General features: G+C 55.3%; 1 protein-coding gene across 6 annotated transcripts in view; it reads left to right on the top strand.

Annotated features, from left to right (window-relative positions):
- LOC116950762 (E3 ubiquitin-protein ligase NEDD4-like) overlaps nt 1-27,112 on the top strand; it is a 126,190-nt gene that overhangs the window by 80,622 nt on the left and 18,456 nt on the right. For 3 of the 6 annotated variants that reach the window (XR_012946474.1, XM_032968802.2, XM_032968799.2), the window contains 13 exons: nt 1,348-1,512; nt 2,603-2,668; nt 8,634-8,762; nt 9,554-9,670; nt 12,631-12,654; nt 16,121-16,336; nt 18,417-18,494; nt 20,433-20,487; nt 21,281-21,339; nt 21,992-22,057; nt 23,744-23,973; nt 24,757-24,878; nt 25,156-25,226. Coding sequence is in view for 5 of the 6 variants with exons in the window: in XM_032968802.2 (XP_032824693.1) it covers nt 1,348-1,512; nt 2,603-2,668; nt 8,634-8,762; nt 9,554-9,670; nt 12,631-12,654; nt 16,121-16,336; nt 18,417-18,494; nt 20,433-20,487; nt 21,281-21,339; nt 21,992-22,057; nt 23,744-23,973; nt 24,757-24,878; nt 25,156-25,226 (1,398 nt within the window). In the remaining variant the exon portion in view is untranslated. The remainder of the gene's footprint in view (nt 1-1,347; nt 1,513-2,602; nt 2,669-8,633; nt 8,763-9,553; nt 9,671-12,630; nt 12,655-16,120; nt 16,337-18,416; nt 18,495-20,432; nt 20,488-21,280; nt 21,340-21,991; nt 22,058-23,743; nt 23,974-24,756; nt 24,879-25,155; nt 25,227-27,112) is intronic. The other 3 variants (XM_076073108.1, XM_076073106.1, XM_076073107.1) reach the window with 2 other exon arrangements.

Consider the following 27,112-nt stretch of genomic DNA (forward strand, 5'->3'; position numbering starts at 1 on the left):
CCGCTGCATCGGAAGAGGTGGGAGTCACCCGCACTTTTATCCCACCGCAGCGCGGCCTGCCGACCGGCTTACCGCGGCGAGCCCGCTTATTTACCCGCTGGGCGGACGGAGGCGATGTGCCGTCGAAGAAACCGGCGCCGTTGGTTTTCGCTGGCACGCCGGGAGGTGGAATCGAACCGCCGTCCTCTGTGCCGGCGTGCTGCTAACCGTTATGACCATGGCAGCTCCCTTCGCCGTTGCTCGGTTATGAGGGCAAAAGCTGTTATGTTTATTGCCGGGCGTTTAACACGCTCGATATACCGGGGTTTTACCTTTCCGTTGAAAGCAGTTACCGGTCGTATAAATGCAAATATTTTAATAAACATCACAAGAACACAAGGATGCAGGGTGGAATTAGTCTGACTATTTTGCAGCTGAGGCATCTTCAATCGCGCCAAGTTTATTTACTCAGTTAGATTTACGTAACTTATTTTTTTTTCGCTTTTGCCGGTGCAAGCACAGCAATATACAAGGCGAGCGGGGCAGTCAACACAGGATACGGATTTATTCAAACGCGTCACGACACGGTGGCCGGCATGTTAAACGCCGGTGCGTTGTAGAGCACAGGGAGAGGACTCGGGGCAGAGATCACCGCGGCTTGCGCAAGCCATCATGGCGTTGCATTGTTTTTTTTTACAACTACCCATCACCCCTCAGCATTTCTTGAAGAAGTGCATTATGGCCCTCTTGCCTGGAGGTGACCGCCGTGAGTCAATGTGACCGACTGACAGCAGCACTGGTGCACAGATAGAAGAACGGAGACAGATTTCTTCCTTAATGGGACTCATCAGTTGCAGTGTAGTCACCAAATGCTCACCGCTGCAACGCACTTCTTCAGGAACTGCTGACGGTTTTTGCACAATGCACAACTTCTGCGCCGAGTCTGAACGAGTCCAGAAAAAACAATTATGAAACCCCGAGCCCTCCCTAGACCTCGCCTCCGTGGGTAGTGACAGAACCCTCCTGTGCCCGTATTTCGCGGTGGCTGTGCGGCTGTTTTATGCGTTTTCGGGCTGCGCCGTGCGTTGGCTGATGCCCGACGTTTCGCCCCACGTTCTGAGAGCTTCTACGGGATTCGAGGGACATTTTTTGGGGCACGTGCAGTGAAACGTCCGTCGTGGTGCCGAGCGACGCGCGGTACAACCCAAAAACACCACCCAAGCGACGTGAAATCTGTCTGGCGGTCGTGCGCACGGACCCGACCTCGTTTACTTTAGACAATTTTTACGAAGCCTCTTCAGTTCCGCCGAGGTCCTTTTATTGGACGTTCGTGCGCGCGTGCGTGTGTCCCCGCGTTCCTGCGTGCAGCTGACGTGGGAGATCATCGAGCCCGAGTCGGACCGCTCCCCGCGCTCCCCGCTGCCTCCGCCGCCGTCTCCCACCACCTCCACCGACGACGGCGCTCGCCTGGTCTCGCCCGACGAGGCCGACCTGAGGCCGCAGACCCTCGCCGAGCAGACGACGCCCGCCACGGTGAGGCCGCCCGTCTCTCCGAACCTACTTGCCGACGCTGCCTCCCGGCTCGCCGGGTCACAGGCGTGTGGCTGCCCGCTCCACGGCTTAAGGGTAGCACGAGGCCGTTACCCTTACGCGACCTCGCAGATTCGTGAAGGCGGTTAGAAATTTCACCTTGTCGGTCTTCAAAGCTGCCGGTCTCGTCGCCTTTCTTTACGACCAGCGGGAAGGGATGACGGCCGATAGGTTGAGACGCATGACAGATCGCTGCCTCGAATCATGACAGTCGATCAAATCGCTCGGTGAAGGGGGGGGGAGTGGCGAATGACATGGAGCCCCTTGTGGACAGCTACCGGTGGGCTGCGTGTGTGTGTTGTGTATTTGTATTGTGGGGAGCGGTACTGCAGTGGTTCGTGCCACTGCGCTATTAACTCGTCGACCCCGGTTCGATTCCTGCTCACGGCCAACACCAGTACGATTATCTGAAGCGGCCCTGTGCCTCCCCTAGGTCGACTCAGCCTCAAATGAGTACCTGGTGCGGTGTGCTAACATCGCCACTCGGCAGACAAAGGCGGCCGGGCGTGGTGTTGGCCACCCGCCCCCTCATGTGCCGTGCCAATGTTCATAGGTGCTGGTCGCGAATAGCATTTGCCCCAACAGCCTGTCAAGGCTATTCGGGGGATATTTGCTTTATTTTCGTTTGTATTGTCAGTGGGGAGCACATGTCACAATTGGTGCATATGCCACTCATCTCATTCAGCTAACTCATGCCATCAGGGTCTGTCCCCTGACCTCCTGCCTGCAAACCTTCGACACGTCTCATCACCTCAAAGCGCACCTAGCCTGGCGCAAGCACCGTCATGACGTCACACCGTAGCTCAGCGTTCTTCACGCATTTCCAGAGGGCCGCCACACATTTGAAACCATTGTTGGGTCTGTGACAGCACAATGACGCGGGGGGTAGGTGCTGTCACACCCGTTGGGTATTGTCGGCGGGCCGCACGTCAAGTGCCGCACTAAAGGCCACCAGGGGCCACCAGCAGCCCGAGGGCCTTGCAATGCAGAACGCTGCGCGGGTGGTTTCAGCTCGGGTCGCTGTTCCCCGCAGGCGCTGGCTTCCAGGAGGGCACGATCGGCGAGCGTCACCCTCTCCGAGCCGCAGCAGAACACGCTGGTGAGCGAGCTGGCACGCACGCTGCTACCCCCACCCCGCACTCACCCACACTCGCCCTTCCCTCACCTCCCACCTCCCATCCAGGGTCAGATTAAGCTTAAGGGGGGCCCGGGGCTGTTACAGTTTTGGGGAGGACCCCCCTGGCCCCTCGCCCGCCTCTTTGGATATTTTGAGAAATTGGCTGCTATAAATTTGCACGTAACAAACCATTTCGTCGCTTCTGAAAAAGAGCTACGTCGCTCAGTAAGCCTTACCTGGTAAAACAAATAAATATCAATATAGAAATTAAACAAATCCTTTCTTTTGGCACATGAGCTTGAACTGTGAAATGTCACAGCAGTGTTCGAATGTGGTTATGAAACCACAGCACTTGCCTTAAACGGAGATGAGACGTAGACGCAGTGGGCCTTGCCCCGTAAAATAAAACGAGTTTTTAGGTTTTATATTCAAATCCTGCCCTGGACTGTTTCACCACCACCCATGCCGATGACGCTCCACTGTTATTCCCCCTGGGTTTATTCACTTCTGGGTTTAAAAAAAATAAATGTGATGATACACAAATAGCGAAGCTAAAGCAAACATTAAAACGGACGAAACTAGGGTTCGTCTCGGCACATGACCGGCGGTAAAGCACACACAGACGTGCTCTGGCTGTAATGACCCAATGGCACTCTAAGGATCATCATCACGGTGCTGCTATAGCGTCGCTGCCCCGCAGGGCTCCTGCATTAATCCGGCCAAGCCAAACACTGGGCGCAGAAAGGGGGGGGGGGGAGGGACAACTGCAGAGGTGCGCGTGATGTTTGAATTGGAGTGTTCCATTGCTGCAGCGGTGGGAGGGACGGGGGGGGGGTTCTCATATTGCCTTCCTGCTGTGACGCCAATGGACTCTTGTCTGGTCAGTCAGACGTGCTGCGGTCTGGACATAGCAGCTGTCTCAGCTAGCGGTCAGGGAGGAGGTGGGCCCCTGTAGCCACGGAGCTCGACGATTTAGGGCTTAGCGCTCCACACCCTGGACAGGCTCGCAGGCGTTCCACGTCAAGGGACTATCCGAGTAAAATAGAATAATTAATAACAACAAAAAAGAGAGGGCTCATGTTCGTGCGGTATCTTCGCCGTGTTTCTTATTATCGGCGCTGTCCCCCAATCCGGCCAGTAAACAGGCGGTGTGCTGAGGGGGGGGGGGGGGGGGGCACCGTTAAATGTGTGGAGTCGGGTGAGGGGGTGGTTGGTGACACCCATATCCACAGCCTCAGAGTGGAGGTGGAGGAGGGCAGGTCACCAGAACAGGCATTGCAATGGCATGCCACATCCAGTATATAATTCGCTATGGCTATTAGTTACCCAACTTGCAATCCAGAGGTTACCAGTTCAGTTCTCTTCAACAATTTTTTTTTTATTATACAAGGTAAGGCCCAGTGAGCTATAGAGCTCTTTATACGAGGTGACCTGGCCGCAAATGATGGCTCAACAAAGTGGCTTATCATGTGCGAGATTGATAGCAGCTAAATACTCAAAACGCGCGTTGGTTCTAAAATGTGCAGGGAAAAACCGGAGGACCCGGAGAAAAATCCACGCGACCACGGGGAGAACATGCAAACTACAAATATACAGCAGGCGTCAGGGTCGGGATGGAACCCACGACCTCCTGTATACGAGGCGAGGTAGTTAACATCTCCTAGCCACCGTGGTGGTGATGATGAGAGAGAGACACGCATACTCCAAATATACAAAAGTCGTCAGGGTCGGGATGGAACCCACGACCACCTGTATACCAGGCGAGGTAGTTAACATCTCCTAGCCGCCGTGGTGGTGATGATGAGAGAGAGACTCACATACTCCAAATATACAACAGGCGTCAGGGTCGGGATCGAACCCACGACCTCCTGTACACCAGGCGAGGTAGTTAACATCTCCTAGCCACCGTGGTGGTGATGATGAGAGAGAGACTCACATACTCCAAATATACAACAGGCGTCAGGGTCGGGATCGAACCCACGACCTCCTGTACACCAGGCGAGGTTGTTAACATATCCTAGCCACCGTGGAGCCCCAAAGCCAGACGGCAGGGGATCCTGTCAGGTCGTTTCCTTGAGGGACGTGTCCGCTGAGGGATGTGGCTGAAGGAAGGCGGCGATGGCAAGTTGTGGTGACATCAACAGCACTGGACACCGATGCCCTCTTGAACCGGACATTGGGTGCCCCTGGAGCCTTCCTGTGGGGCTGCCGTTAAATGGGTGGGGTGGGAGGTTGGGGGGGGCATCTGAAATTCTGGGGGGCTCGTGTTGTTCAGGGCCCCCCCCCCCCCCCCCACCGACCCAATGAAATCAGCACTGGTTCCAATAATGCTGAGGTTCGCGGTTTGAATCCGGCAGGCTGCCCTGGTTAACGCTGCAGGTTTTCCAACCGTTGAACTGTCATGCTGCCACCATCGCGGTGGACTCGAGAGATCCTGTGACGTCATTCGAAGAAGGGTCGGCCATTGTGTGCCGGCGTCATGGTCCACATTTGGCCAAACTTTCAAATTTTAACTTTCCCGGATAAATAAACGTGGTCGTAATAACACTAATGACGATAGCAACAGCAACATAATTTAAAACAAACCCTAATGAGAGACTATAAGGAACAAAATAAAGAAGCAGACAATACACCTCCTCACCCTGTCACACGCTCTTCTGGATGGGATGTGAGTAGCCGGTGGGATGTGTAAAAAATAAAAAAAACTCGTTTTTATTGTTTTTTTAAACTTGGAATAGTTTACTAAGAATTGCCCTGTGAGGTAAGAAGCTCTTGAATCGGGTTTCATCAACAAAAAATAAATAAAAACAACGTTTGCAACAGGACGCAATTTTTTTTAAATAAATGCAATGAAAAAAGTTAAAAAATAAAAATATATTACCGAATTATATATTAAACTGAAGTGAAAATTAAGATTAGAGAAACATATTGCAAAAGAGTGCATCTAGAGTGAGGAGTAAGATTCGATCAAATACTGCAAAACGAGGAATAGAAACGCCTTTGGTAAAATAGCGTCCCTGTGCAAACAACAGATTTCAAGTAACAGATTTCAAGTAACACTAGTAACCATCACAATCACCATGAACATTGCACACATCACAACAGAACAGGACTCGTGAACGGAATAATTATTTTAAAAAAACGATAGATTGGTACAGCTTTTGGAAGAAGAGGCGAACTGTCTGCTTACTTGTCGTGCGAGAGAAAGAGAGACAGAGACGGAGGGTCACGGAGGAAGCGGTTGTGGATGGCGTGGAAGCGGCGATGCGCTCAAAACCCCCCGCGGGCGTTCCTTGCTGCGCCCGACGGCGGCGGCAACTCGGTGATCCGCGTCTCTGTTGGAGCGTGCCCCTCCCCCCCCCCCCCCCACAGCCCCCAACCACCCCAGTTTTTTTTACTTTCCGTGTACTAATTTCCACCGCGCGGGCGATGTTTTGTTCGTACCGTCACGAGCGTATTCCAGCCGTGCCATTGCGGTTGCTCGCCAGTCGAGGGGAACCTCGCGGAGGCTGCAAAAACCCCACGACGGGCGCCGCTCGGCAGTTCGGGTCCGACGCGCACCCTCGCCGTCGTGCGGCCTCACGAGCTCCCGACACTTTTGGGCAGTTTGCCCCCCCCTGTGACCCCGCGGCCTCTTGTGCCGTCAGCCGGCGCGCAAATGCGAAGGGCCGCGTCACGACAGCGGCACGCTCCGCTACTCCTGACGCAATTGTCTGGCTCGACCAGCCACCTCGATGTCAAATTCGGGTCGTTGCGTTACATCAACATCAGCCACACGAAGAAGAATAAGGCAGAGGTCTATAGATTCACTCTGAGACCCGTAGACTCACATAAAGACTGTTAGGCTCATACAGTACATAGATCATCGTGAAGGACGCGTCATCACAGCGATGCTCTCCGATACTCCTGTTACAATCATCTGGCTCAACCACATTAACGTAAAGTTAGTTTTGCTCTCCCAAACACATCGGTGTCGCTGTACTAGTAACGAATTGGCACGTTCTGTTTACGTGACAAACCTTACTAATTGGCTGTGTCGGGTGGTGGCGGGTTTAACGACACATTTATATTTACGCGATCCAACCCAAAAAAAAACCTATACTGTGTCAAATCAGTCGCTCTCCATCAACATCAGCCCTACAACGAAGGAGAACGAGCCAGTCTTCACCCCGTGATTATTCGCAATCGTCGCAGGGCATCAATAAAGGTGTGACAGCCCTGACAGCCGGTGACGAACAAGAGACCTTCGGTCTATAAACGGGCGCTTACCTCGTTCAAGCGAAGCCGATGAACGGAGCGGTTTTATGACGGCAAGGCAAAGTGGCCTCCCGGGTCCGCGTTCCGGGGGGGCGCGTTGACCTGACCGTGCGCTGCGTGACCAAGACGCGCAGCGGCGCTTTGTCATTCAACCGTGCTCGCGGCACCTCCGGTGAGCACGGTTGGCTACGCACGGTGCAAAGGAAGTTCAGCGTACGGGTACGTGCGTACGAAGGTGCCGCCCGGTGATTTCGCGCTCGCGCCCTTGCTGAAGGAAGGGGCCTCCACTTAGAGGGAGCGATAGAGAGCCGCTCTGGAGGGGTAACTTTGGCCTACTCTTCCACGTCCTGGAAGACGGTGCGAGTACGCACATTTCACCCCACCGCACACGTGACCCGCGGTGCACTCATTTGTAATTCTGGGTGGACAGAGGCGGTAGGGGATGGGGGATATTGTACGAGACTTGCCCGTCGTTTCAAACGTGAATGGGTATAAACCTCGTGCAGAATCCTCCCGGGACTCTTTAACCCTGCATTGATTTGGCCTCCGCCAGGGTAACTGTTTGCGGCTGAGTGGACGGTTTTAGTGGACGATGACAGCTCCCCAAGACCGGTTTCTCCCGCAAACACCACCACCACCACCGCTTTCATCGTCGTCATCATCAGCGCCACCGTCACCACCGCCGGCGCCACCGCCGCCGTCAGCACCGTCACCACCACGGCCGCCGTCGCCGAGAGGAACCCCCACCTCGGCGGCGTGGGCGGTGGCTTCCCACAAGGGCTCGGGCTCGAAGCCCCGGCTATGAATAGCAACAAAACAGGCGGCTGACTCCGGTCAATGTTAAGTGGTTCGTGAATTTACATTCTTATAGCCGCCTGGCCCGGCCCGGCCGCCCAACCCGGCTGTGCCCACCGCACTTCACCCCTCCGGCAGCGGCTCACCAAATAGGGGGGTAACCGGGTGGGGGGGGGGGGGAGATCGTGCGCGATCGTTGGGCCATGTGCGGCCGGAGCACCACTGCATCCTGTGCGTCCGCCGACGGGCAGCGTCCGGCAGCTGCTGGTGAAAGGAGGAGAGCTTCGTTAGAACCGCCGCCGGTCAAATGCGTCTAGGTTTCCCATCCCCCCCCCCCCCAAATGTTACGTTTCGCAAAATTTGGCAAAAGGTTGGACGCCCCGTTCACGGCGTGGCCACGGCAGGCGCTCGGCAGGTGTTGGTTGGCACGTGCGCGGCTTCCTGTTTTGCCCTGCGTCTGCCCCACCGTAACGATTAACGCGCTGCACTACGAATCCGGTGTAGCGGTTAGCACGCTGCGTGATGAATCAGGTGTAGCAGTTAGCACGCTGCACTACGATTCAGGTGTAGCGGTTAGCACGCTGCACTATGATTCTGGTGTAGTGGTGAGCGCGCTGTGCTACAAAACCGGTGACCCGAGTTAGATTCCCGCTCACGGCCAACACCCAGTGACGATTTATCTGTGCGTCCCCTAGGTCGTCTCGACCTCAAGTGAGTACCTCGTGTGATGTGTAAGCGTCGCCACTAGGGAGACACAAAGGCGGCCGGGCGTGGCGCCGGCCGCCCACCCCATTCGTGTACCGTGGCTGCTTTCATATTTCCTCGCTTACAGCACTTGCCTCAGCAGTCCGTTAAAGGCTATGCGGGGGATCTTTGTCTCTGCGCGTGCGTGCAGTTGGTTCCCCAGCTCTTCACCACGCCGGGCATGCCCCCCGGGTGGGAGGAACGCAAGGACGACAAAGGCCGCACGTACTTTGTCAACCACAACAACCGCACCACCACGTGGACACGCCCCGTCATGCAGGTCGGCCGTCACCCCCCCACCCCCCCCCACTTGCCCTGCTGCGTCGCCTCCACCGCCACCCAGCGCACCGCACGCCGCTTTTTTGCCGCTTCGCCACTCATTCAGTCACTCGCTCGCTCGCTGACTCGATCACTCACCCACTCACCCACTCACACTCACTGACCCACACTGTGTGCCTGACTTCAAGTGGCCACTCTAAGCCTGCGACGGAGACACACACTTGGAATTGGCCATGCGTTGTGCCATGAGTTCGACCTTGTTCAACGGAGACGAAATGTTGAGTCGGGTTCGTGCGTCGCACTGATGTCACCTACCCCCCCACACCCCCACCCTGGATGTGGATCCCACGCAAATGCATGACCAGTGCCGGTTGTAACAAAAAATGAACTGTAAAAACTATGAAACAAATTTTTATTTTACCAGCGAAGGCCCACTGAGCGAAATAGCTCCTTTTCAGAAGCGACCTGGCTATCACAAGTGATAGCTCAACAAAAAGTGGCTTATCACGTGGTGACTCTAAATGTGGAGGGAAAAACCGGAGGACCCGGAGAAAAATCCACGCGACCACGGGGAGAGAGAGAGAGAGACACGCAAACACCAAATACACAGCAGGCGTCACGGTCTGGATCGAACCCACGGCCCTCCTGCATACCCGGCGAGGTAGTTAACATCTCACCGCCGCGACACCTGTTAATCCAGCCACGCCCATCGAGGGCTGCAACGGCGGAACGTGTCGCCGCGATGGCTGTGGAGGAGAGGCGTCGTTGACCCGCGACCTTTGCCCCCTGCAGCTGGTGGACGACGGGGTACCGGTGGCCGGGGCGGTGGCGCCGGCCAACGGGGAGGCGGAGGTGCAGGTGCAAGTGCGGCGCCCGCGCAGCCTCAGCTCCCCCTCGAGCCCCCGAGAGGTGCGATGCTGGGACGCACCGCACTCGCACCACAAAGACAAAGATTCCCCCCTATAGCCTCAACAGACTGTTGGGGCAAGTGCTGTTAGCGAGTAGCATTAATGAAGGTCGGCACGGCCTCACGGAGGGGAAGGATGGCAAGCGCCACGCCCGGTCGCCTTTGTTTCCCCAGTGGCGACGTTTGCAGATCGGACCAGGTCCTCATTTGAGGCAGAGTCGACCGAGGGGAGGCCCAGGACGGGTTCAGATAGTCGCTGGGTTCGTAGCGCGGTGCGCTAACCGCTCCGCCACTGCTCCCCATACCAATACACATGCTCACGCCCACACACTCGCACGCACGCACTCACAATCAAGCACACACACGACTTCGTGGCCAACTCGTGTTGAAAAATATTTGAAACGCGCTGCCAGGATAGCAGCTCGAGTTCAAACTAAGGTCACGTGGGCTCATGGTAACTCAGTGTCAAGTTGCAACGATGCCCCACAGAACTTGTGGCAGGCTAGGTGTGCTTCGAGGCCAAATGATGTGGCCCACGCCTAATTGGGAGGTCACAGGACAGACCCAAGTTGTTATAGGTTCACTGACTCGGGTGATTCAGAAACACACATGACACACACATGACACGCACATGCTCACACACATGAACCTTGGCACAAAAAAAACACACACTTTCATGCCATGAATTTCTCTGTAGTGTCTTGAAATTGCGCTCAGTGGGGGGTTTGCTCCATCTATTCTGCTCTGCCCATAGTCTGGAACTCCCTTTCCCCAGCCCTCCACGTTATCGACTCCCTTGCCCGTGTTCAGGCCCAGGCTAAAGACCGTCAATCTGTTCCTCTGCCTACTTGGCCGTGATAAATTTCCACGCGGTAAGCCACTTCGTTGAGCTATCATATGCGGCCATGCCGCGTCTGAGAAATAGCGATAAGCTCAGTGGGGATTACCTGGTAAAATAAAAAATAGTTTATAGTTGTTTTTTAAAAGAGTTTTTAGTTTATGACTTGACAGCCTCTCTGTAAAATAAATATGCCCGCTGTTTTTGTACCGCGCCTTGGTGTGCGGTGGCTGAGTAGACGCTGTACGAACTCAATCTGTACCCCATTGTACGTACGTTCGCTGCACATCGCTCGCAAGTGCAGCTGTTTGCGGGAGGCTGGGACCCACGCGGCATTTAAGCGCACGTTGCTCTAGCTCGGTGCGCGCCAGAGGACAATATTTATCCGCTATGCCATGGGGTTTCGTGGTGTGACGGGTCAGCACAGTGGACTTGCATTGCAGAGGTCGCCGGTTCGAGTCAATCTCCTGGCGTGGAGCAAGTTTCTTAAATCTATCTACCACTACCATCTACCACCACCATCTACCACCACCATCTACTACCACCACCACCATCTACCACCACCATCTACCACCACCATCTACTACCACCACCACCATCTACCACCACCATCTACTACCACCACCACCACCATCTACCACCACCATCTACCACCACCATCTACCACCACCATCTACCACCACCGTCTATCACCACCATCTACTACCACCACCACCACCATCTACCACCACCATCTACCACCACCATCTACCACCACCACCATCTACCACCATCTACCACCACCATCTACTACCACCACCACCATCTACCACCACCATCTACTACCACCACCACCACCATCTACCACCACCATCTACCACCACCATCTACCACCACCATCTACCACCACCATCTACTACCACCACCACCATCTACCACCACCATCTACCACCACCATCTACCACCACCATCTACCACCACCACCATCTACATTCTACTCCGACCACCGCATGCAGCGAGGGAAGCCTGCGCCTTCCCCTTTGTGGAGGGGGGGAGCCTCCTCCACCGGCAGTGACTTTGTGTGAGCAATTGCAGGGCCGCACCTTTGCCTTTCACGCGATACCCCCCCAGAGCGGAGGTGGCAGGCGGTGGGGGGGGGGGGTGATGTCCTTTGCTCCCAATCGTAGCGATAACGACCGCCAATGGGTTCCCCGTTCCGTCTCGCGGTCGGACGCCCGCAATCGGCGCGGACGGCGTAGAATTCACCGGCAGCGCCCCGTCGCCTGGATGGCGGTGGGAGGAGGGAGCGACGCCTGAAGGTCACGGCCGTTGCTCACGCGGAGGGACTGCGCGCGTCGTTTGAATGCCAATAGCGAGGACGCTTCCCCCCCCCCCCTCCGCCCCCCCGGCCACCGACAGATTCGGCGAGCCGTCGCGATTCGGGGGCTGCGGATTCCGAGCTGTTGTAGTGTTCAGCGTTTTTGGTTACCCGCTGTCGCAGGCATAAACCGACGGCCGTCAACGGACGCAGGGTTTGGTTCCCTTGCGCGCGTGATTCGATGCGGGCGTCGTGAGTTTGAGCATCGATGTTTGTCAGCGAGTCCTCCCACCCCTGCTGAACGGTGGTAACGGCAGCGGTAGCAGCACGCCACTGCAGTACAGGACTCTTGCTCAGGAGGGTCCTGCAAAGATTTCGCAGTAGGGTGGCGATGTCGCCGCTGCCGCGCGATTGCAATTGAGAAATCTGCAGGCAAATTTTGAGCACAGGGGTGTTTGGAAAAAATACCGGTTACATTGTACGTGGTTTACTTTTATTTTGACACTGGGAGGAAATCTGAGAATTCGGAAGAAACGCATTACACACCAGGAGGGGGGGGGGGAGAACATTCAAATGCCACACTGAAATGCCGCAGTGAGTCGGGAATCTTAACGACCCAGGCTCTTGTTGTTGTAGATGCACGAGTGTCACCACTGTGCCACCCCATGCAAGCCCCGTAAAGCCCTCTGACGCGTTCTCGTGATGTTACCGCGTGTTGTTCCGGCACGATGCACGTCGTTTTGCTCCTCCGCGTGTGCTGGTCGGGAGCTTCTTCGGCAACTCGCTGGACACGTGATTTATTTGTCGATGTCCCTTTGCCCCGGCAGTTGGCGCCCCTGCACGGCCTTCAGGTTCGATTCACTCCCTTCACTCTCTCCTTGCAACACCTCTCTCTCTCTCACCTGCACCCACCTACCTGCCCGTGCTTCACGCCTTGCCAGCATCTCCACCCCCCATCACAGATGAATCGAAGATAATCCACCGGCGCAAGTGAGGCCTGGTAGCCCAGCCTGGTAGCCCAGTGGGGTTATACTAGTGCCACTGCCACTTATACTAGTGCCACTGCTGTTACGAGTGAATATGGATTTCAGATTCGGCCACGGGATTTCTCTGGAGCGGAGTGAGTTTGTGGCTTAAGCCCGGTCGCCAATGGCCAAAAAACACGCACAAAACAATTAATAATTGTTAAATGTACTTTTACGAATCAGTTTGGCAAAATTCTCAATCTGAGATGTATAAATATCGGTTCGACTTGCAGCCATGCGATGAGTATTTCTCTGCAGCACGGCACGTGGCACGCAGTGCAGCGCCCCCTGGTGTGAGGCTGGAAGAGGTCACTTGAAGGGATCTCAGAAGTTGTTCCGTGACATCTCACTTCTGCGGGCCGTTCCCTTCCACGCGGGGCGATGCGCCCTTCTGCGAGAGGTCCAGGCGGACACTCTGTCGTCGACAGCGCTCCTCTGAGAATAAGCATTTTTGGGAAAAGAGAAGCGAACACACGGAAGCACGCTGTGCGTGGTGTCACGCTTGCGCATTTGTGTATTTGGAATCCATCCACATCTGGCTTCCGCCGTTTCGTACCGTGTCCCGTCGTCGTGCATGCCCGTGGTGACATTGTTCCATTGCCTGTTGTTGTTTTGGTGTTGTTGTTGTTGTATATACAAAGTACGCAAGTGGAGGCAAACACCGTGTCGACAGCTCGAGTGTTTTTAACGGAGCGGTCGCAATCGGCGCTCCGCCACAACCGAAGGGTGAAAAGAGAAGCGGGGGGGTGAGCAGCTGTCCGTGGCGTCGTCCTGAATTGCAATGCATGCTTTTTACTGGCTTGTCATTCCATTGAGGGAAACTGCTGAGAAGGAGGAGCTGACAGGGCGGACGGATGTTACAGAGGGGAGTACTGCACTCTTTAAACGCTGTACTTGGTTTGAAATTTCGTGACTGGGAATATGGTGTTACGTGCAGGGCGTCATTTCGAAGCAGATCTGTCTGGGGCGGCGACCCGGAATGTAATTCCGCACCCGGCAGACCACGTCCACCGTGCTTCTCGCTCCGCGCTCCGGCTTCTTGTCACGTGCTGCCCGCTCCGCTCTTCTGGCAACCCGAAAAAAAATATATTCAGTGAGAAATTAAGCCCCTGGCTGTGAGCCTGAGAACAAAATCAACACGAGAGACATAGGTTTTGAACCAAGTAGGAAGATAATTCAATTGTGGTTCTCCGTCCGTTGGGAGATGATCTCATCTCGGGGCAAATTGTTGGAACGATATAATCCCGATCTCATTAAGTCGCGTCTCGCGGGTTTCAGCGTGCTTCAGTTTTGGCGGACGTGTGGCCAGGTGAGGCCACGCGGGGGGGGGGGGGGGGGGCTGGTAAGGCCAAGCGTGTGCGGTCGCTCCCTGGGGGTGCTCCTCCCCCCCCCTCCCCACCGCAAACCACCCTTCGCCTGACACGACCGCCCTCGTGATACCGCCGCTACGTGCGTGCGAGAGCGTTCGTCCCCCAGCGGGGTGTCATTCGGGGGTCGTCCTCCGCTCCGTGTATTTTTTCAGCGGCAGTTCGAGCCAACGGCTCCATTCCGCTTTGGCCCAGAATCTGTCAGTGACGGCTCGCGGTGACCGCGTCACCGCGATCGAAGAAGGGAATTTCCACCGTTGCCAAACCGTCCGAATGCAACGTAGAGCGGCGGGCGTGTTGGTTCGGTGTGACGGAGAGAGGACGTGCCGGAGGCAGGAACCCCGGTGTGGGGGGGGGGGGGGCACCGCTGGTGTCGACACGGAGAGATGAGTGATGTTCCCGGCGTCCGCCGCCGGGCGCAGAGGGCCAGCGGAGACGGGGGTTAAACGGCGGGGCTCTCCGGAGCCGTTCGACGCCGGCCCCTCGGTTTAAAATGGAAAATGGAGTCACGTTTAGCGCCGCAGAACGACGTTGACGCACGATGGATCCCGGCGGAAGGTGGGCGGGGGGGGGCAGTGTCTGTGACGGGAGACGTTCAACCGCGGCAGGGGGCGGCGGACGAACGTAGCCATCAGAATCCGTGACAGAAAATGCTCCTTGGGCGTTGCCACTGGGCTTGTCGGCTGTCCTCGTTTTTTTTCCCCCAGCAATGTATAGGGGCAGCTGTGCTAGGAAGTCTATACGTCTTCCCAGGACAATAAATATCCTGGTTTTTGTCAGTTGTGTAAATACGCACCACTCAAGGAAAATAATTTCTGTGCAGTTCTCTCCTCTGATATTGTGAGATATTCTTCTTCCTCTTATTGTTTTCACGATATGTGCCGGTATTTTTTTTTTTAATCTCAGAGGTGGCAACCCTAGTCGTGCCCACGTGGCTCGAGGTGGCGGGCCCGTGAAACCGCACGTCAAGGTTCGCGTTTCGGCCGAGCGGGCCTGAAACCTTGATTTTTCGGCTAACGTCGCTGAATCGCGTGCAGAGCGTTAGCGCAAGACAGTGGCTGGGCTGGTGAGAACCGGCAGAGAGAGCCAGACCATGGCCGCTTAACGGCGGTCTCCGCCAGCGATCGCATCGCTCGCATCGTAGCCCTGAGGGAAAGACGAGCGTTGTTGCTGTCGTAGCAAGAAAGATCCTTTTAATATATATAAGGCATGAAGCAACGGTGATGAATTGAGTCATGTACCCATTTGAAAAGATGACGATAAATTTACAGGCAGGTTACAGCTCTGCTCCCCACTCTGCTCCTCCCTCCCTCCCCCGCAGCCCGTGACCCCACGACCCCGCTCGCAGCCGAACGTAGGCCCTGCCCGCTGGGTATGGGGGCCCTCAGCAGAAAATAGATTTTGCGCGCGCCTCCGGACAATGTATCAACTCCGAGTGAGATGATAGACAAGAGATCGAGATGTGGCGAGATGAGAGAAGAGGGATGTAGATAAGGTGGAGGTTGAGAGAGATTCATCTCTCTCACCTCCACCTGAGAGATTCATCTCTCTCACCTCCACCTAAGAGATTCATCTCTCTCACCTCCACCTGAGAGATTCATCTCTCACCTCCACCTGAGAGATGAATCTCTCCCACCTTGGGCAAAGACGGTCAGTGCATCGCGCGCTTTCAGATACGCGTCTGCGGCCGTCTGGAAAGCTCTTCCTTTCAATATTAGGAAGCCACTGGAGCTATGCACTTTTAAATCTAAATTGAAAACTAAATTTCCGTCGAACTGCTCTTTGCGCTTCGTCTGTCGTCCTTCTCCCGCAGCTTCCGATTAGTGGGGTTGGCTACGTGCGGTGCGAAAGTAGTCCGACACACATCCATGCATTTTAACTTGACGCAGCTTTGTTATGTTTATTGCCGTTTCTCTGCCGCGCAGAACCTGAGGGAGGCGACGCAGCCCAAGCGGAACAGAGTTCCCTTTCCGTCGCCGCAGTCGCCCCAATTCTCGCCGGACGGCTCGCCACTCGGCTCGCCCAAGCAGCAGCACAAGCCGAGCTCCGGCACGGCGTTCATGCCGCCCGGCTGGGAGATGCGCTTTGCCCCCAACGGCCGCCCCTTCTTCATCGACCACAATGCGCGGACGACCACGTGGGTGTGTACGGGGGGAGGGGGTCGCGCGCGTGTGCCACCTCGCGTGAACAGGGTCGCACCCACGCCACGCGCACAAACGAGATGGCTGGCAGATGCACCGCGTGTGATGCGTGCTCCCCACTGGACAATACAAAGACGACAGAGACCCCGCTCCCCGTGTAGCCTCAACAGGCTGTTGGGGCAAGCGCTGCTGTCGAGCGCCGATGAAGGCCGGCACTGTGGCAAGCGAGGCTTTGGGTGGCCAGCACCACGCCCGGCCACGTTCGTTGCCAATTGGCTCATGACCAGCTCTGTCTTGACATTGGAGGTCTCACTTCAAATCGGTCGAGGGGTGTTATTTTTTGTATTGGCTGCATGGGTGAAGCCGTGTGGAAGCTGCCTAGCCTGTGGTTCCATACGGCGTTCTGGCCATCTATTTTTTACGCTTGCAAGACGTGGACCCCTTCGTAGGAACGCCGGTGCCAGCTTTAAACATTCAAGCTGGCCTGCCCACCATCCACACACTTCACACACACACACAGACAGACAACGAGGATCCTTGCCTATGGACATCTGGCAGTTCACGAGCATTGGGTCAAGCAGGCCTCACTTTGCCGATGAGGTACTGAATATTCTTGGTTCTTTCGGTAAAGTCACGTACAATCGTATTGTTTTATATTTTTATTATTTTATTGTTTCCCTTCTACGTGACTTTACCGAAAGAACCAAGAATATGAATCCCTGCAGTCACGAAAGCTTTAAATCAAAGAGGTACTGAATGTTGAAATCGGTCCAGAGTTTGCTTGTGTTCAACCAATGCTGCTGCAATGATGCACTCTCAGAAGTCTGCATGGCTGATGGGATGTAAAAAAACAAACGACAAAAACATGTGCGCGGTCGCTGATGTTGTTACACCTCCACAGATCACACACGAGACCACCCCTCCACATAGCTGTGTAACAGGAGGAGGATGTAGTGGCTGCGTGGTGGATGAACCTAAGGGAGTGGCACCGCCTCTTCCCTCGAGGGTTTATCTGATGGATCAGCTGATGAACAGAGGGTCCACCTTCATCTCTGTGTACAGTATAACCATAGACAAATATTCCCCATATAGCCTTAACATTCTATTGGGGCAAGTGCTGTTAGCGAGCACCTATGAAGGCCGGCACGGTACACGAGGGGGTGACTGGCCAACACCACGCCCGTCCGCCTTTGTCTCCCCGGTGGCGATGTTTAAAAAAACAAAAACTCTCCTCACCTCTTTTCACCCCGCGTGTGCCGCGCTCCGATGACGTACGTACGCGCACGTCATCGGAACGGAATCGGAATAAAAACTGACGGAATAGGAAAGGGTTTTAAACGATGAATCTGCCCTGTTCGTATCATTAAGTTCACGAACGATACTGTTGGTGAGGAGCACGGCTTGCGGGCAGAGGCGGCGGGGGGCATGTGGCGCTGGGGCCAGAGTTCGCTAAGTTCTCTCATGACGTGTCGCAGGCGGGCTGCGGCTGTAGCAAGATCCTCGACGTCGTAAGATAAAATGGATCGTACGTCGAAGTAGCTGTGGATGTCGCAGTGAGAACGTAACTCTCACGAGAGATATTGCGAGGGGTTACGTCGTGACTTGCGCTAGACCGGCCAATCGCCTTGTAGGGAAACAACCCCCCCCCCCCCCCATCAATGCAACGTGGCCCGCATGAAGCCATCACTCTGTCCTCAGCAGCTGGTCTTTGTCCGAGGTACGTATTGTTCATGTTAAACAACGCCGATGATGTTTTATTTACAGTTTGTTAGTCCTTCCCCCGCACCTCCGATTAGCACGGTTGGCTACGTACGGCGGGCAAGAAGTTCAACGTACACACGCAGACCCTGGTCGCTCGTAAAAAATGTTCGTAACTTCACGACACCCAATATTTCGAGTTGCGACAAAATCTTATTCTTTAACGGAACTTACGACATTGTTCCGATGTCTTAAGGTGTTGTGCACTCTGACCCCTGGTTGCCCCGCACCTGCCTGTTGGACTGCCGATGCCGCCGCTGCTGCTATGAGCGCCACTGCATGTGCTGTGCGCTGTGCTCGTGTGCGTGTGCGCTGACGGCAGGACGACCCGCGGTTAAAGGTTCCTGTGCACATGCGGACCCGGCCTAGTCTGGACCCCTCTGAGCTGGGGCCTCTGCCTGTGAGTGTCATGCCAGCGGTGTGCGTTTGTGTGTGTGTGTGTGTGTCTGTGTGTGTGTCTGTGTGTCTGTGTGCGTGTGTCTGTGTGTGTCTATATGTGTGTGTCTGTGTCTATATGTGTGTTTGTCTCTGTGTGTGTGTCTGTGTATATAAGTGTGTGTGTGTCTGTGGGGAGCGATAGCGTAGCGGTTAGCGCGCTGCGCTACAAACCTGGTGACCCGGGTTCGATTCCTGCTCACGGCCAACACCAGTGACGATTATCTGAACCGGTCCTGGGCCTCCCCTAGGTCGACTCAGCCTCAAGTACCTGGTGCAGTGTGTACACTTCGCCACTAGGGAGACAAAGGCGGTCGGGCGTGGTGCTGGCCACCCACCCCCTCGTGTTCCGTTCCGGCCTTCATAGGTGCTCACTAACAGCACTTGCCCCTACAGTCTGTTAAGGCTATATGGGGGATCTTTGTCTTTGTGTGTGTCTGTGTGTGTCTATGTGTGTGCTTGTCTGTGTGTGTGTGTGCGATGAACGACCCTCACGCTAGACGTAGCCCCTAGCCCTAACCATAATCGAACGATCAACCTCATGCTGACGTAGCCAGAGCCCCTAGCCCCTAACCCTCAAACTAAACCTAACGCTAGCACTTATCCTCAACCTAACCCTGGATCGCATTCTTATTCCAACCCGAACATGAACCAACTCGTAACCATAACACTAATGGTAACCCCACCCCTAACCCATCCTCTTGTCTCCAACTCGCATCCCTAACCCCAACACCAACCCTAACCCAGCCGGTGAGAAACCGCCTGAACACCGCCCGCCCTCCGTCACCATCTCTCCTCCGACCTCACCCCGCGGCAGCGAGGGTTTCGTCCAAACCGATTCCGCTCTCGATCTCGGCGCATGCACCGTAGGTGTGGCGGGGAGGGGGGAATATAACTGTGTCGTTAAACCCGCCACCACCACAATTTTTCGTCAATGCCAATTTGAAAACGAATGTCCGCAAACGAGATGGCGCGGTGGACTGACGGCCACGCAGCGGCTACGGGGTTCGCGGGCCGCGTCCCGAGTCCGCCGCGGGCTCTGACGCGGGGAGCTTGCGCCCTCCAGAGGTTTTGCTGTGCGGGCTTCGTCTGAATAACGCGAGCCGCTGAGTCGGTTTTTGGGCCCCCGTGACCCACTGCCGCCACCCACCGTCACACGTTGCCACCCGTTTCCCACCCATTGCCACCCACCGTCACACGTTGCCACCCGTTTCCCACCCATTGCCACCCACCGTCACACGTTGCCACCCGTTTCCCACCCATTGCCACCGACCGTCACACGTTGCCACCCGTTTCCCACCCATTGCCACCCACCGTCACACGTTGCCACCCGTTTCCCACCCATTGCCACCCACCGTCACACGTTGCCACCCGTTTCCCACCCATTGCCACCCACCGTCACACGTTGCCACCCGTTTCCCACCCATTGCCACCCACCGTCACACGTTGCCACCCGTTTCCCACCCATTGCCACCCACCGTCACACATTGCCACCCGTTTCCCACCCATTGCCACCCACCGTCACACGTTGCCACCCGTTTCCCACCCATTGCCACCCACCGTCACACGTTGCCACCCGTTTCCCACCCATTGCCACCCACCGTCACACGTTGCCACCCGTTTCCCACCCATTGCCACCCACCGTCACACGTTGCCACCCGTTTCCCACCCATTGCCACCCACCGTCACACATTGCCACCCGTTTCCCACCCATTGCCACCCACCGTCACACGTTGCCACCCGTTTCCCACCCATTGCCACCCACCGTCACACGTTGCCACTCGTTGCCGCCGCCCACCGCGAACCCTCGTCCGTGAGTGGCGCTCGCGCAGCCTCCCGTGGAGCCTCTCGCCGCTGCCGTGCGCTCTGAGCGAGACGTTTGCCGTCCCCTCCCTGTCCGCAGCCCGGCTGGGAGGAGCGGGTGCACACGGACGGGAGGACCTTCTACATCGACCACAGTAAGGGACGCTGCGGCGGCCGCCACCGCAACCCGGCGCACCGCGCTCGCCGCATCGCTCGTCACGACGGCGAATTGCTGCCGTTCGAACGATCACTCTCTTTCGCTCGCTCGCTCTCGTACGGCCGATGGTGGATGCAGAACAACAACTTGAGATGTCGCGTTCGGGTGGTCGAGCCAGACAACCGCGTCAGGAACAGTAGCGGAGTGCGTCGCTGCGATGTCTCCGTCGTATTTGTGGATCGGGCGTTGCGTCCTTGCATGTTGCACGGTCTGTTCTGGATGACCACAGTCATGCACGCCTGGAGAGTTTTTAATTTTCCATTTGTGCATCAGCCGTCTGCATTTACTGCCCTGGTTTGTGCAGTGGATGCGGTTTAGGGTGGACCATGAGCTTCGTGGAAGATCAAACCCAGGGATCTTCTGTGCTCTGTCTTTCACAAGGGGTTTGTTTCCGAGTTATTTTGAACTCTTATCTTCCGTTTACAGCCTAAGCTGGTGGCAGAAATGTCACTTTTCCTATAGTGGGAGTGTGAGTCTATCAATAAGATATAACCACTGATGACTTACACACAAAGCGGGTTGGCCCCGGCCCCAGCCAGGCTTTGAATTCGCGACCTTCCGATTGCGAGCAGTCATGCCGGCCGGCTCGCTGACGATGGTGGTGGTGATGGTGCCGGCTAAAACGAGCCAGGCGGAGTCACGGGTGTGTCACTCCGGTGTGGGAGTCGTCCGGCGGAGGTTGTTTGAGTGGTAGGCGTCTAAATGCATCTTGATGAATGTGTTTCGTTCAGACACCAAGAACACGCAGTGGGAGGACCCAAGACTGCAGAGCCCGGCGATCACGGGCCCGGTGAGTGGCAGCACTTCGGCAAGGGCACCCCTTGTTTTGCCTTGGAGCGTCACGGTGGCCAGATGTTAACTACCTCGCCTGGTGTACAGGAGGTCATGGGTCAGATTCCCGACCATGATGCCTGCATGTTCTCCCCGCGGCCGCGTGCATTTTTATCCAGGCGAGGTAGTTAACATCTCGCCTACCGCGGCGCCCCGGTAGAAAACTGCGCAACTTTTTCCAAGCGTTGCCCAGAATTCGCTGACTAAAAAAAAAACAACAACAATGCTGTAAGGATTTACCTGGGCGGCCAAGCGCGTTTGCGCCACCCCCTCCCGACGACGTCGTGACTCGTGCGGTCAGCTCGTTGCGTGGCCCGAAGTGAACATCGCTATCGCCAATTCCGAGGGGAAAAAAATGCACGTTGGAAAAAGCGTTGAAGGATCCACGCGTACGCACGATTTTTCTTCCTCGTGCCTTCAAAGCGCCGCCGCCACTCTGACAGCGCCGCCTTAAGCCCGTTCCGGCGCCGCTCAACGCGTGCGAAACGTGAAAATGAAATATCCCTTCGCGGAGCGAATTTGCCGGTGAAATATTTTTGGAATGCATGAATACATTGGGGTTTATTTTTTTCTTCAAAAGAACGAGAGCGGCGTTTTCGTTCTTCCCACAGGCCGTGCCATATTCACGGGACTACAAACAGAAGTACGACTTCTTCCGCAAGAAACTAAAAAAGCCGGTGAGTGGGCGAGGCCGGGGAGCCACGTACAATCTCCGCCTCCCCGCGCAAGGGGCTCACGGACAGCGCTCGCGTCGACGGCGCCCGTGGAGGTGCCGCGGCGACACTTTCAATAGCGGCGCCGCGGCCGCGCTCGCTCGCGCGGTGGCGGCGGCGCTCACGGCGCTCACGGCGCTCACGGCGCTCACGGCGCTCACGGCGCTCACGGCGCTCACGGCGCTGCCAATCGCGAAAGGTGGCACCCGTGATGTTTGCGGCCGGGAAGATGCCGTCCAGTGGCGTCGCCGTCCGGTGTGCAGGCAGTGCAACTGCACCGGGGTCCCGCCGGGCGGGGGGGGCCTAGGCTCTGGGCTACGAATAGGGGGGGTGAGGGCGTGGAACGGTGGTGCTCGGTTTGGTGGAGCCCGTGAAACCGTGGCGACGGCGACCGTGGAAAATGCGACAGTGGCACGGCGGCACCCTCGAGACGAGGTCGCTCTTTAAATCACCCGGTGCCGCTGCGGGTGACGAGGCGGGTGACGAGGCGGTGACGAGGCGGTGACGAGGCGGTGACGAGGCGGTGACGAGGCGCGTGGTGAGGTGGGTGACGAGGCGGTGACGAGGCAGTGCCACTGCGGGTGACGAGGCACATGACGAGGCGGGTGACGAGGCGGGTGACGAGGCGGGTGACGAGGCGGTGCCACTGCGGGTGACGAGGCGGTAACGAGGCGGTGACGAGGCGCGTGGTGAGGTGGGTGACGAGGCACATGACGAGGCGGGTGACGAGGCACATGACGAGGCGGTGACGAGGCGCGTGGTGAGGTGGGTGACGAGGCGGGTGACGAGGCGGGCGACGAGGCGCGTGACGAGGCGGCATCAGATGATGCCAAACGCTCCGCTGTTGTTCCTCTCAGTTATTTCAGTTCTGGGTTTTGAAATGTGAGGCGCTAATTGTGAAGTTATTTCAAAGTTCCAGCAAACAAAACTACGTTCCTCTTATTGTGTACCAGGTAAGGCCCACTGAGCTATATAAACTCATTTTCAGATGCGACCTGGCCGCAAGTGATAGCTCAATGGAGTGGCTTTTCACGTGGATTTGCATCGCAGCCAGATGCCCCAAGTTCACGTTTCTAATCTCGGCAGACGACCGGCAGAAAGCACTTGGAGTTGCTGTGACTATGATGGCCAAATTACACCGTGGGATTCGTCGTATCGTTACGGTTTCACCCGCAATCCGACTTGGAGAGTTGATTGCGAGAACTCGAGCCAGCGCGGGCTCTTTTAAGTGGAAGACCCCTGGTCAAGGTGGCCATACAATGCTCTTCCTTTCGATGTTAGGAAGTCACTGGGAGCTATGCCCTTTGAAACCATCTCGATTTGAAAACTCATTGCTTTAGAACTGCTTTTTGTGTTGAGTTTGTTCGTTTGTTGTCCTTCACCCACACGGTTGGCTACGTACGGCGCGAAAGAAGCTCAACATACATGAGTACGCGCAAAAAAGTAAAACGGAGGGATAAAAGCGGCGGACATTTCTCGTGGCGGGAAAAAGGGGCGCGGGGGTGGGGGGGTGGGCTGGTGGCGGCGTTCAAAATCCGAGGCCCTCGCTCTGTGACCACCCCCCCCCCCCCCACCCCCGACGACCACGACACAGCGGCCGCCCGCTCGCGCTAACGCGCGGCTGGGCCGCGGCGTCCCCCTCGCCCGCAGACGGACGTGCCGAACCGCTTCGAGATGAAGCTGCGCCGTGGCAGCATCCTTGAGGAGTCGTACCGGCGCATCATGGCGGTGAAGCGCACCGAGCTGCTCAAGGCACGCCTCTGGATCGAGTTCGAGACGGAGAAGGGGCTCGACTACGGCGGCGTCGCGCGCGAGTGGTTCTTCCTCATCTCCAAGGAGATGTTCAACCCCTACTACGGGCTCTTCGAGTACTCGGCCACGTGCGTACTCGTGCTTGGGCGTGCCTGTGCCCTCTCGCCACCCCCCACTCCCCACCCTCCCACCCCCCAATGCTGTTCCCTGGCGCGGAGCGGTGACGCAGAGTGGCGATGGGATTCGGTTTCCTCCAAGCTACCGATTCCATGAGTAGAGAGCGGGTGCGTTGGAAAAGAATGATCACTCACGGAAGATCTAGTTCTCCTGCTTAGGTTTGAGAGTAGGCTGATCATGTGGACGACAAACTGCCCGTGATCATCAGCGTCGTCGTCACCGCCGCACAGAAGAACGCGATGAAGTCTTTGGTAGTGGTGTCAAAGTGATGTCGCCAGAGTCCCATAATGATTGTAACTGTCATCCATTGTTCTCGTTGATGAATCTTCGTTTCGGACGCGCAGCCTTGGTCGTGTACCCGTGTTAATTCTGACGTCGCAAAATTCGCGGCAAAAATATTAGTCAACGGAGTGTTTGTTTCAATTTTAATCGATTGCGACGAGTGGACGTAAGTCAACGGGCATGATGGTGACTACGACTGCTCCACTTTGCATTTCCCTCCCATCCATTGCCTCTTTCCCAAGCTCTTACAAAAATAATAACCTTGCTCAATCGAAGAAACGCGTTACCTTTCATATTTTCCAACTTCGATCATTTTTTTGCCTTTCATTGCCGGTCGCTGGAAGTTTTTGGCCTTTGGGCCCGTTTTTAGCAACCGTGTGTGACTATATATAAATAAACAAATAGATAACCACGTGCCCTTTGACCCCCTGGGGCCATGCCCCACATCGCAGGGACAACTACACGCTGCAGATCAACCCCAACTCTGGCCTCTGCAACGAGGAGCACCTCTCCTATTTCAAGTTCATCGGGCGAGTCGCCGGCATGGCGGTCTACCACGGCAAGCTCCTGGACGGTGAGAGTCGGCGCGTCCCGGCGACGGTTCGTGGTGCGCGATCTTTGCGCGGCAGGGCCGTTGCAGCGGTAACACTCCTGCCTTGCAGCAGGAAACGCCTGGGTTCGATTCCTGAATCGGGTGACTTTATGTGTAGGGTTTGTATGTTCTCCCCGACCCGGGAAAAAACCCCTTTCAGTGGCGACGGCAAATCGAGGCTTCAGTAGCGACCCGCTTGCTGCTATTGCTGCTGCTGAGGATTTTGAGCGAGACGCGCCTGCGTGGCCGTGTATTGCAGGGTTCTTCATCCGCCCCTACTACAAGATGATGCTGCAGAAGTCCATCACGCTGACCGACATGGAGTCTGTGGTGAGCCAATGCGCGCGCGTGCGTCCCTCCGTCCTTTGACGCCCGTCTGTCTCCCCTGGTCCCATGGCGTGTTTTGCAACTTGGAGGGCTTCGTTTCAGGGCTCAGTTTTAAACCCGGCTGTGTCCAGGTCAGTGCCCTGGAGGACCATATACAGTGCTTCTCTCGCCAACGGCTGTGGCTACTGCCAGTCACGTGTGGTTGATTCTGGGCGTCCGCGTTGCTTCACTCTTTTCGCCAGCGTTCTTACAGATCTGGGTGAAGGTAACGTAGCGGTCCCGTGGTTCAATCCGCCGCTGGACGAAGTTGCCCCCTGCGCCGTGTTGGCCTTGGGGAATTTCTTTGTCGTGTTTTCGGGGGCCGCACCGCGTGCCACCTGGTGTGACGTGCATCGTATCGCATCCCCGTGCGACACTGGATTCAAAATCCTCGAGAAGCACGTGCAGTGAAACGTTGGACAGATGCCTAACCAGAGGAAAACTCGAGAGGCCAGGATGAGTCTCCTTTGCACGAGTGACCCTGGGCATTAGTCTGCCAGTAGGGAGCGATGATTGCTATGTCAGGATCAGAAGTTTATTTCCCGACTAAAGCCCAAAAGAGCTAAGAAGCTCTTTTTGCGAGGGCGACTTTGTGCCGGCAGACAACATTAAAGAATTCCACAATTATTGATTTTTTTTAAAAAAACAAGCAAACGTAATAATAGCAATTATCTATTATTAAAGGCCAGCGTTCCGTGTGTCCGTTTGTCCGTCAGCTAAATTATAAGAGCCTTTCAGAAGGCCCGAATCGAAAAGTTATAGGAAGTGGACACCCAGCCCCCCCCCCCCATGTGTAGGGGTAAAAAGTAAATACAATAGTCAGTAGTATCTAATATAGAGTCAGTAGTGTCTACTATAGAGTCAGTAGTTTCTATAGAGTCAGTAGTGTCTACTATAGAGTCAGTGTCTACTATAGAGTCAGTAGTGTCTACTATAGAGTCAGTAGTGTCTACTATAGAGTCAGTAGTATCGACTATAGAGTCAGTAGTGTCTACTATAGAGTCAGTAGTGTCTACTATAGAGTCAGTAGTGTCTACTATAGAGTCAGTAGTATCTACTATAGAGTAAGTAGTATCTACTATAGAGTCAGTAGTATCTAATATAGAGTCAGTAGTGTCTACTATAGAGTCAGTGGTGTATACTATAGAGTCAGTAGTGTCTACTATAGAGTCAGTAGTATCTACTATAGAGTCAGTAGTATCTAATATAGAGTCAGTAGTGTCTACTATAGAGTCAGTAGTTTCTATAGAGTCAGTAGTGTCTACTATAGAGTCAGTAGTATCTACTATAGAGTCAGTAGTGTCTACTGTAGAGTCAGTAGTGTCTACTATAGAGTCAGTAGTATCTACTATAGAGTCAGTAGTGTCTACTATACAGTCAGTAGTGTCTACTATAGAGTCAGTAGTATCTACTATAGAGTAAGTAGTACCTACTATAGAGTCAGTAGTATCTACTATAGAGTCAGTAGTATCTAGTATAGAGTAAGTAGTGTCCACTATAGAGTCAGTAGTATCTACTATATAGTCAGTAGTATCTACTGTAGAGTCAGTAGTATCTACTATAGAGTCAGTAGTATCTACTATAGAGTCAGTAGTGTCTACTATAGAGTCAGTAGTGTCTACTATAGAGTCAGTAGTATCTACTATAGAGACAGTAGTATCTACTATAGAGTAAGTAGTGTCTACTATAGACTCAGTAGTATCTACTATTGAGTCAGTAGTGTCTACTATAGAGTCAGTAGTATCTACTATAGAGTCAGTAGTATCTACTATAGAGTCAGGAGTATCTACTATAGAGTCAGTAGTGTCTACTATAGAGTCAGTAGTTTCTACTATAGAGACAGTAGTATC

Source organism: Petromyzon marinus, chromosome 40, assembly GCF_048934315.1.
Source record: "Petromyzon marinus isolate PM22_M1 ecotype Great Lakes invasive population chromosome 40, UKy_Petmar_22M1.pri1.0, whole genome shotgun sequence".
Lineage (NCBI taxonomy): Eukaryota > Metazoa > Chordata > Hyperoartia > Petromyzontiformes > Petromyzontidae > Petromyzon > Petromyzon marinus.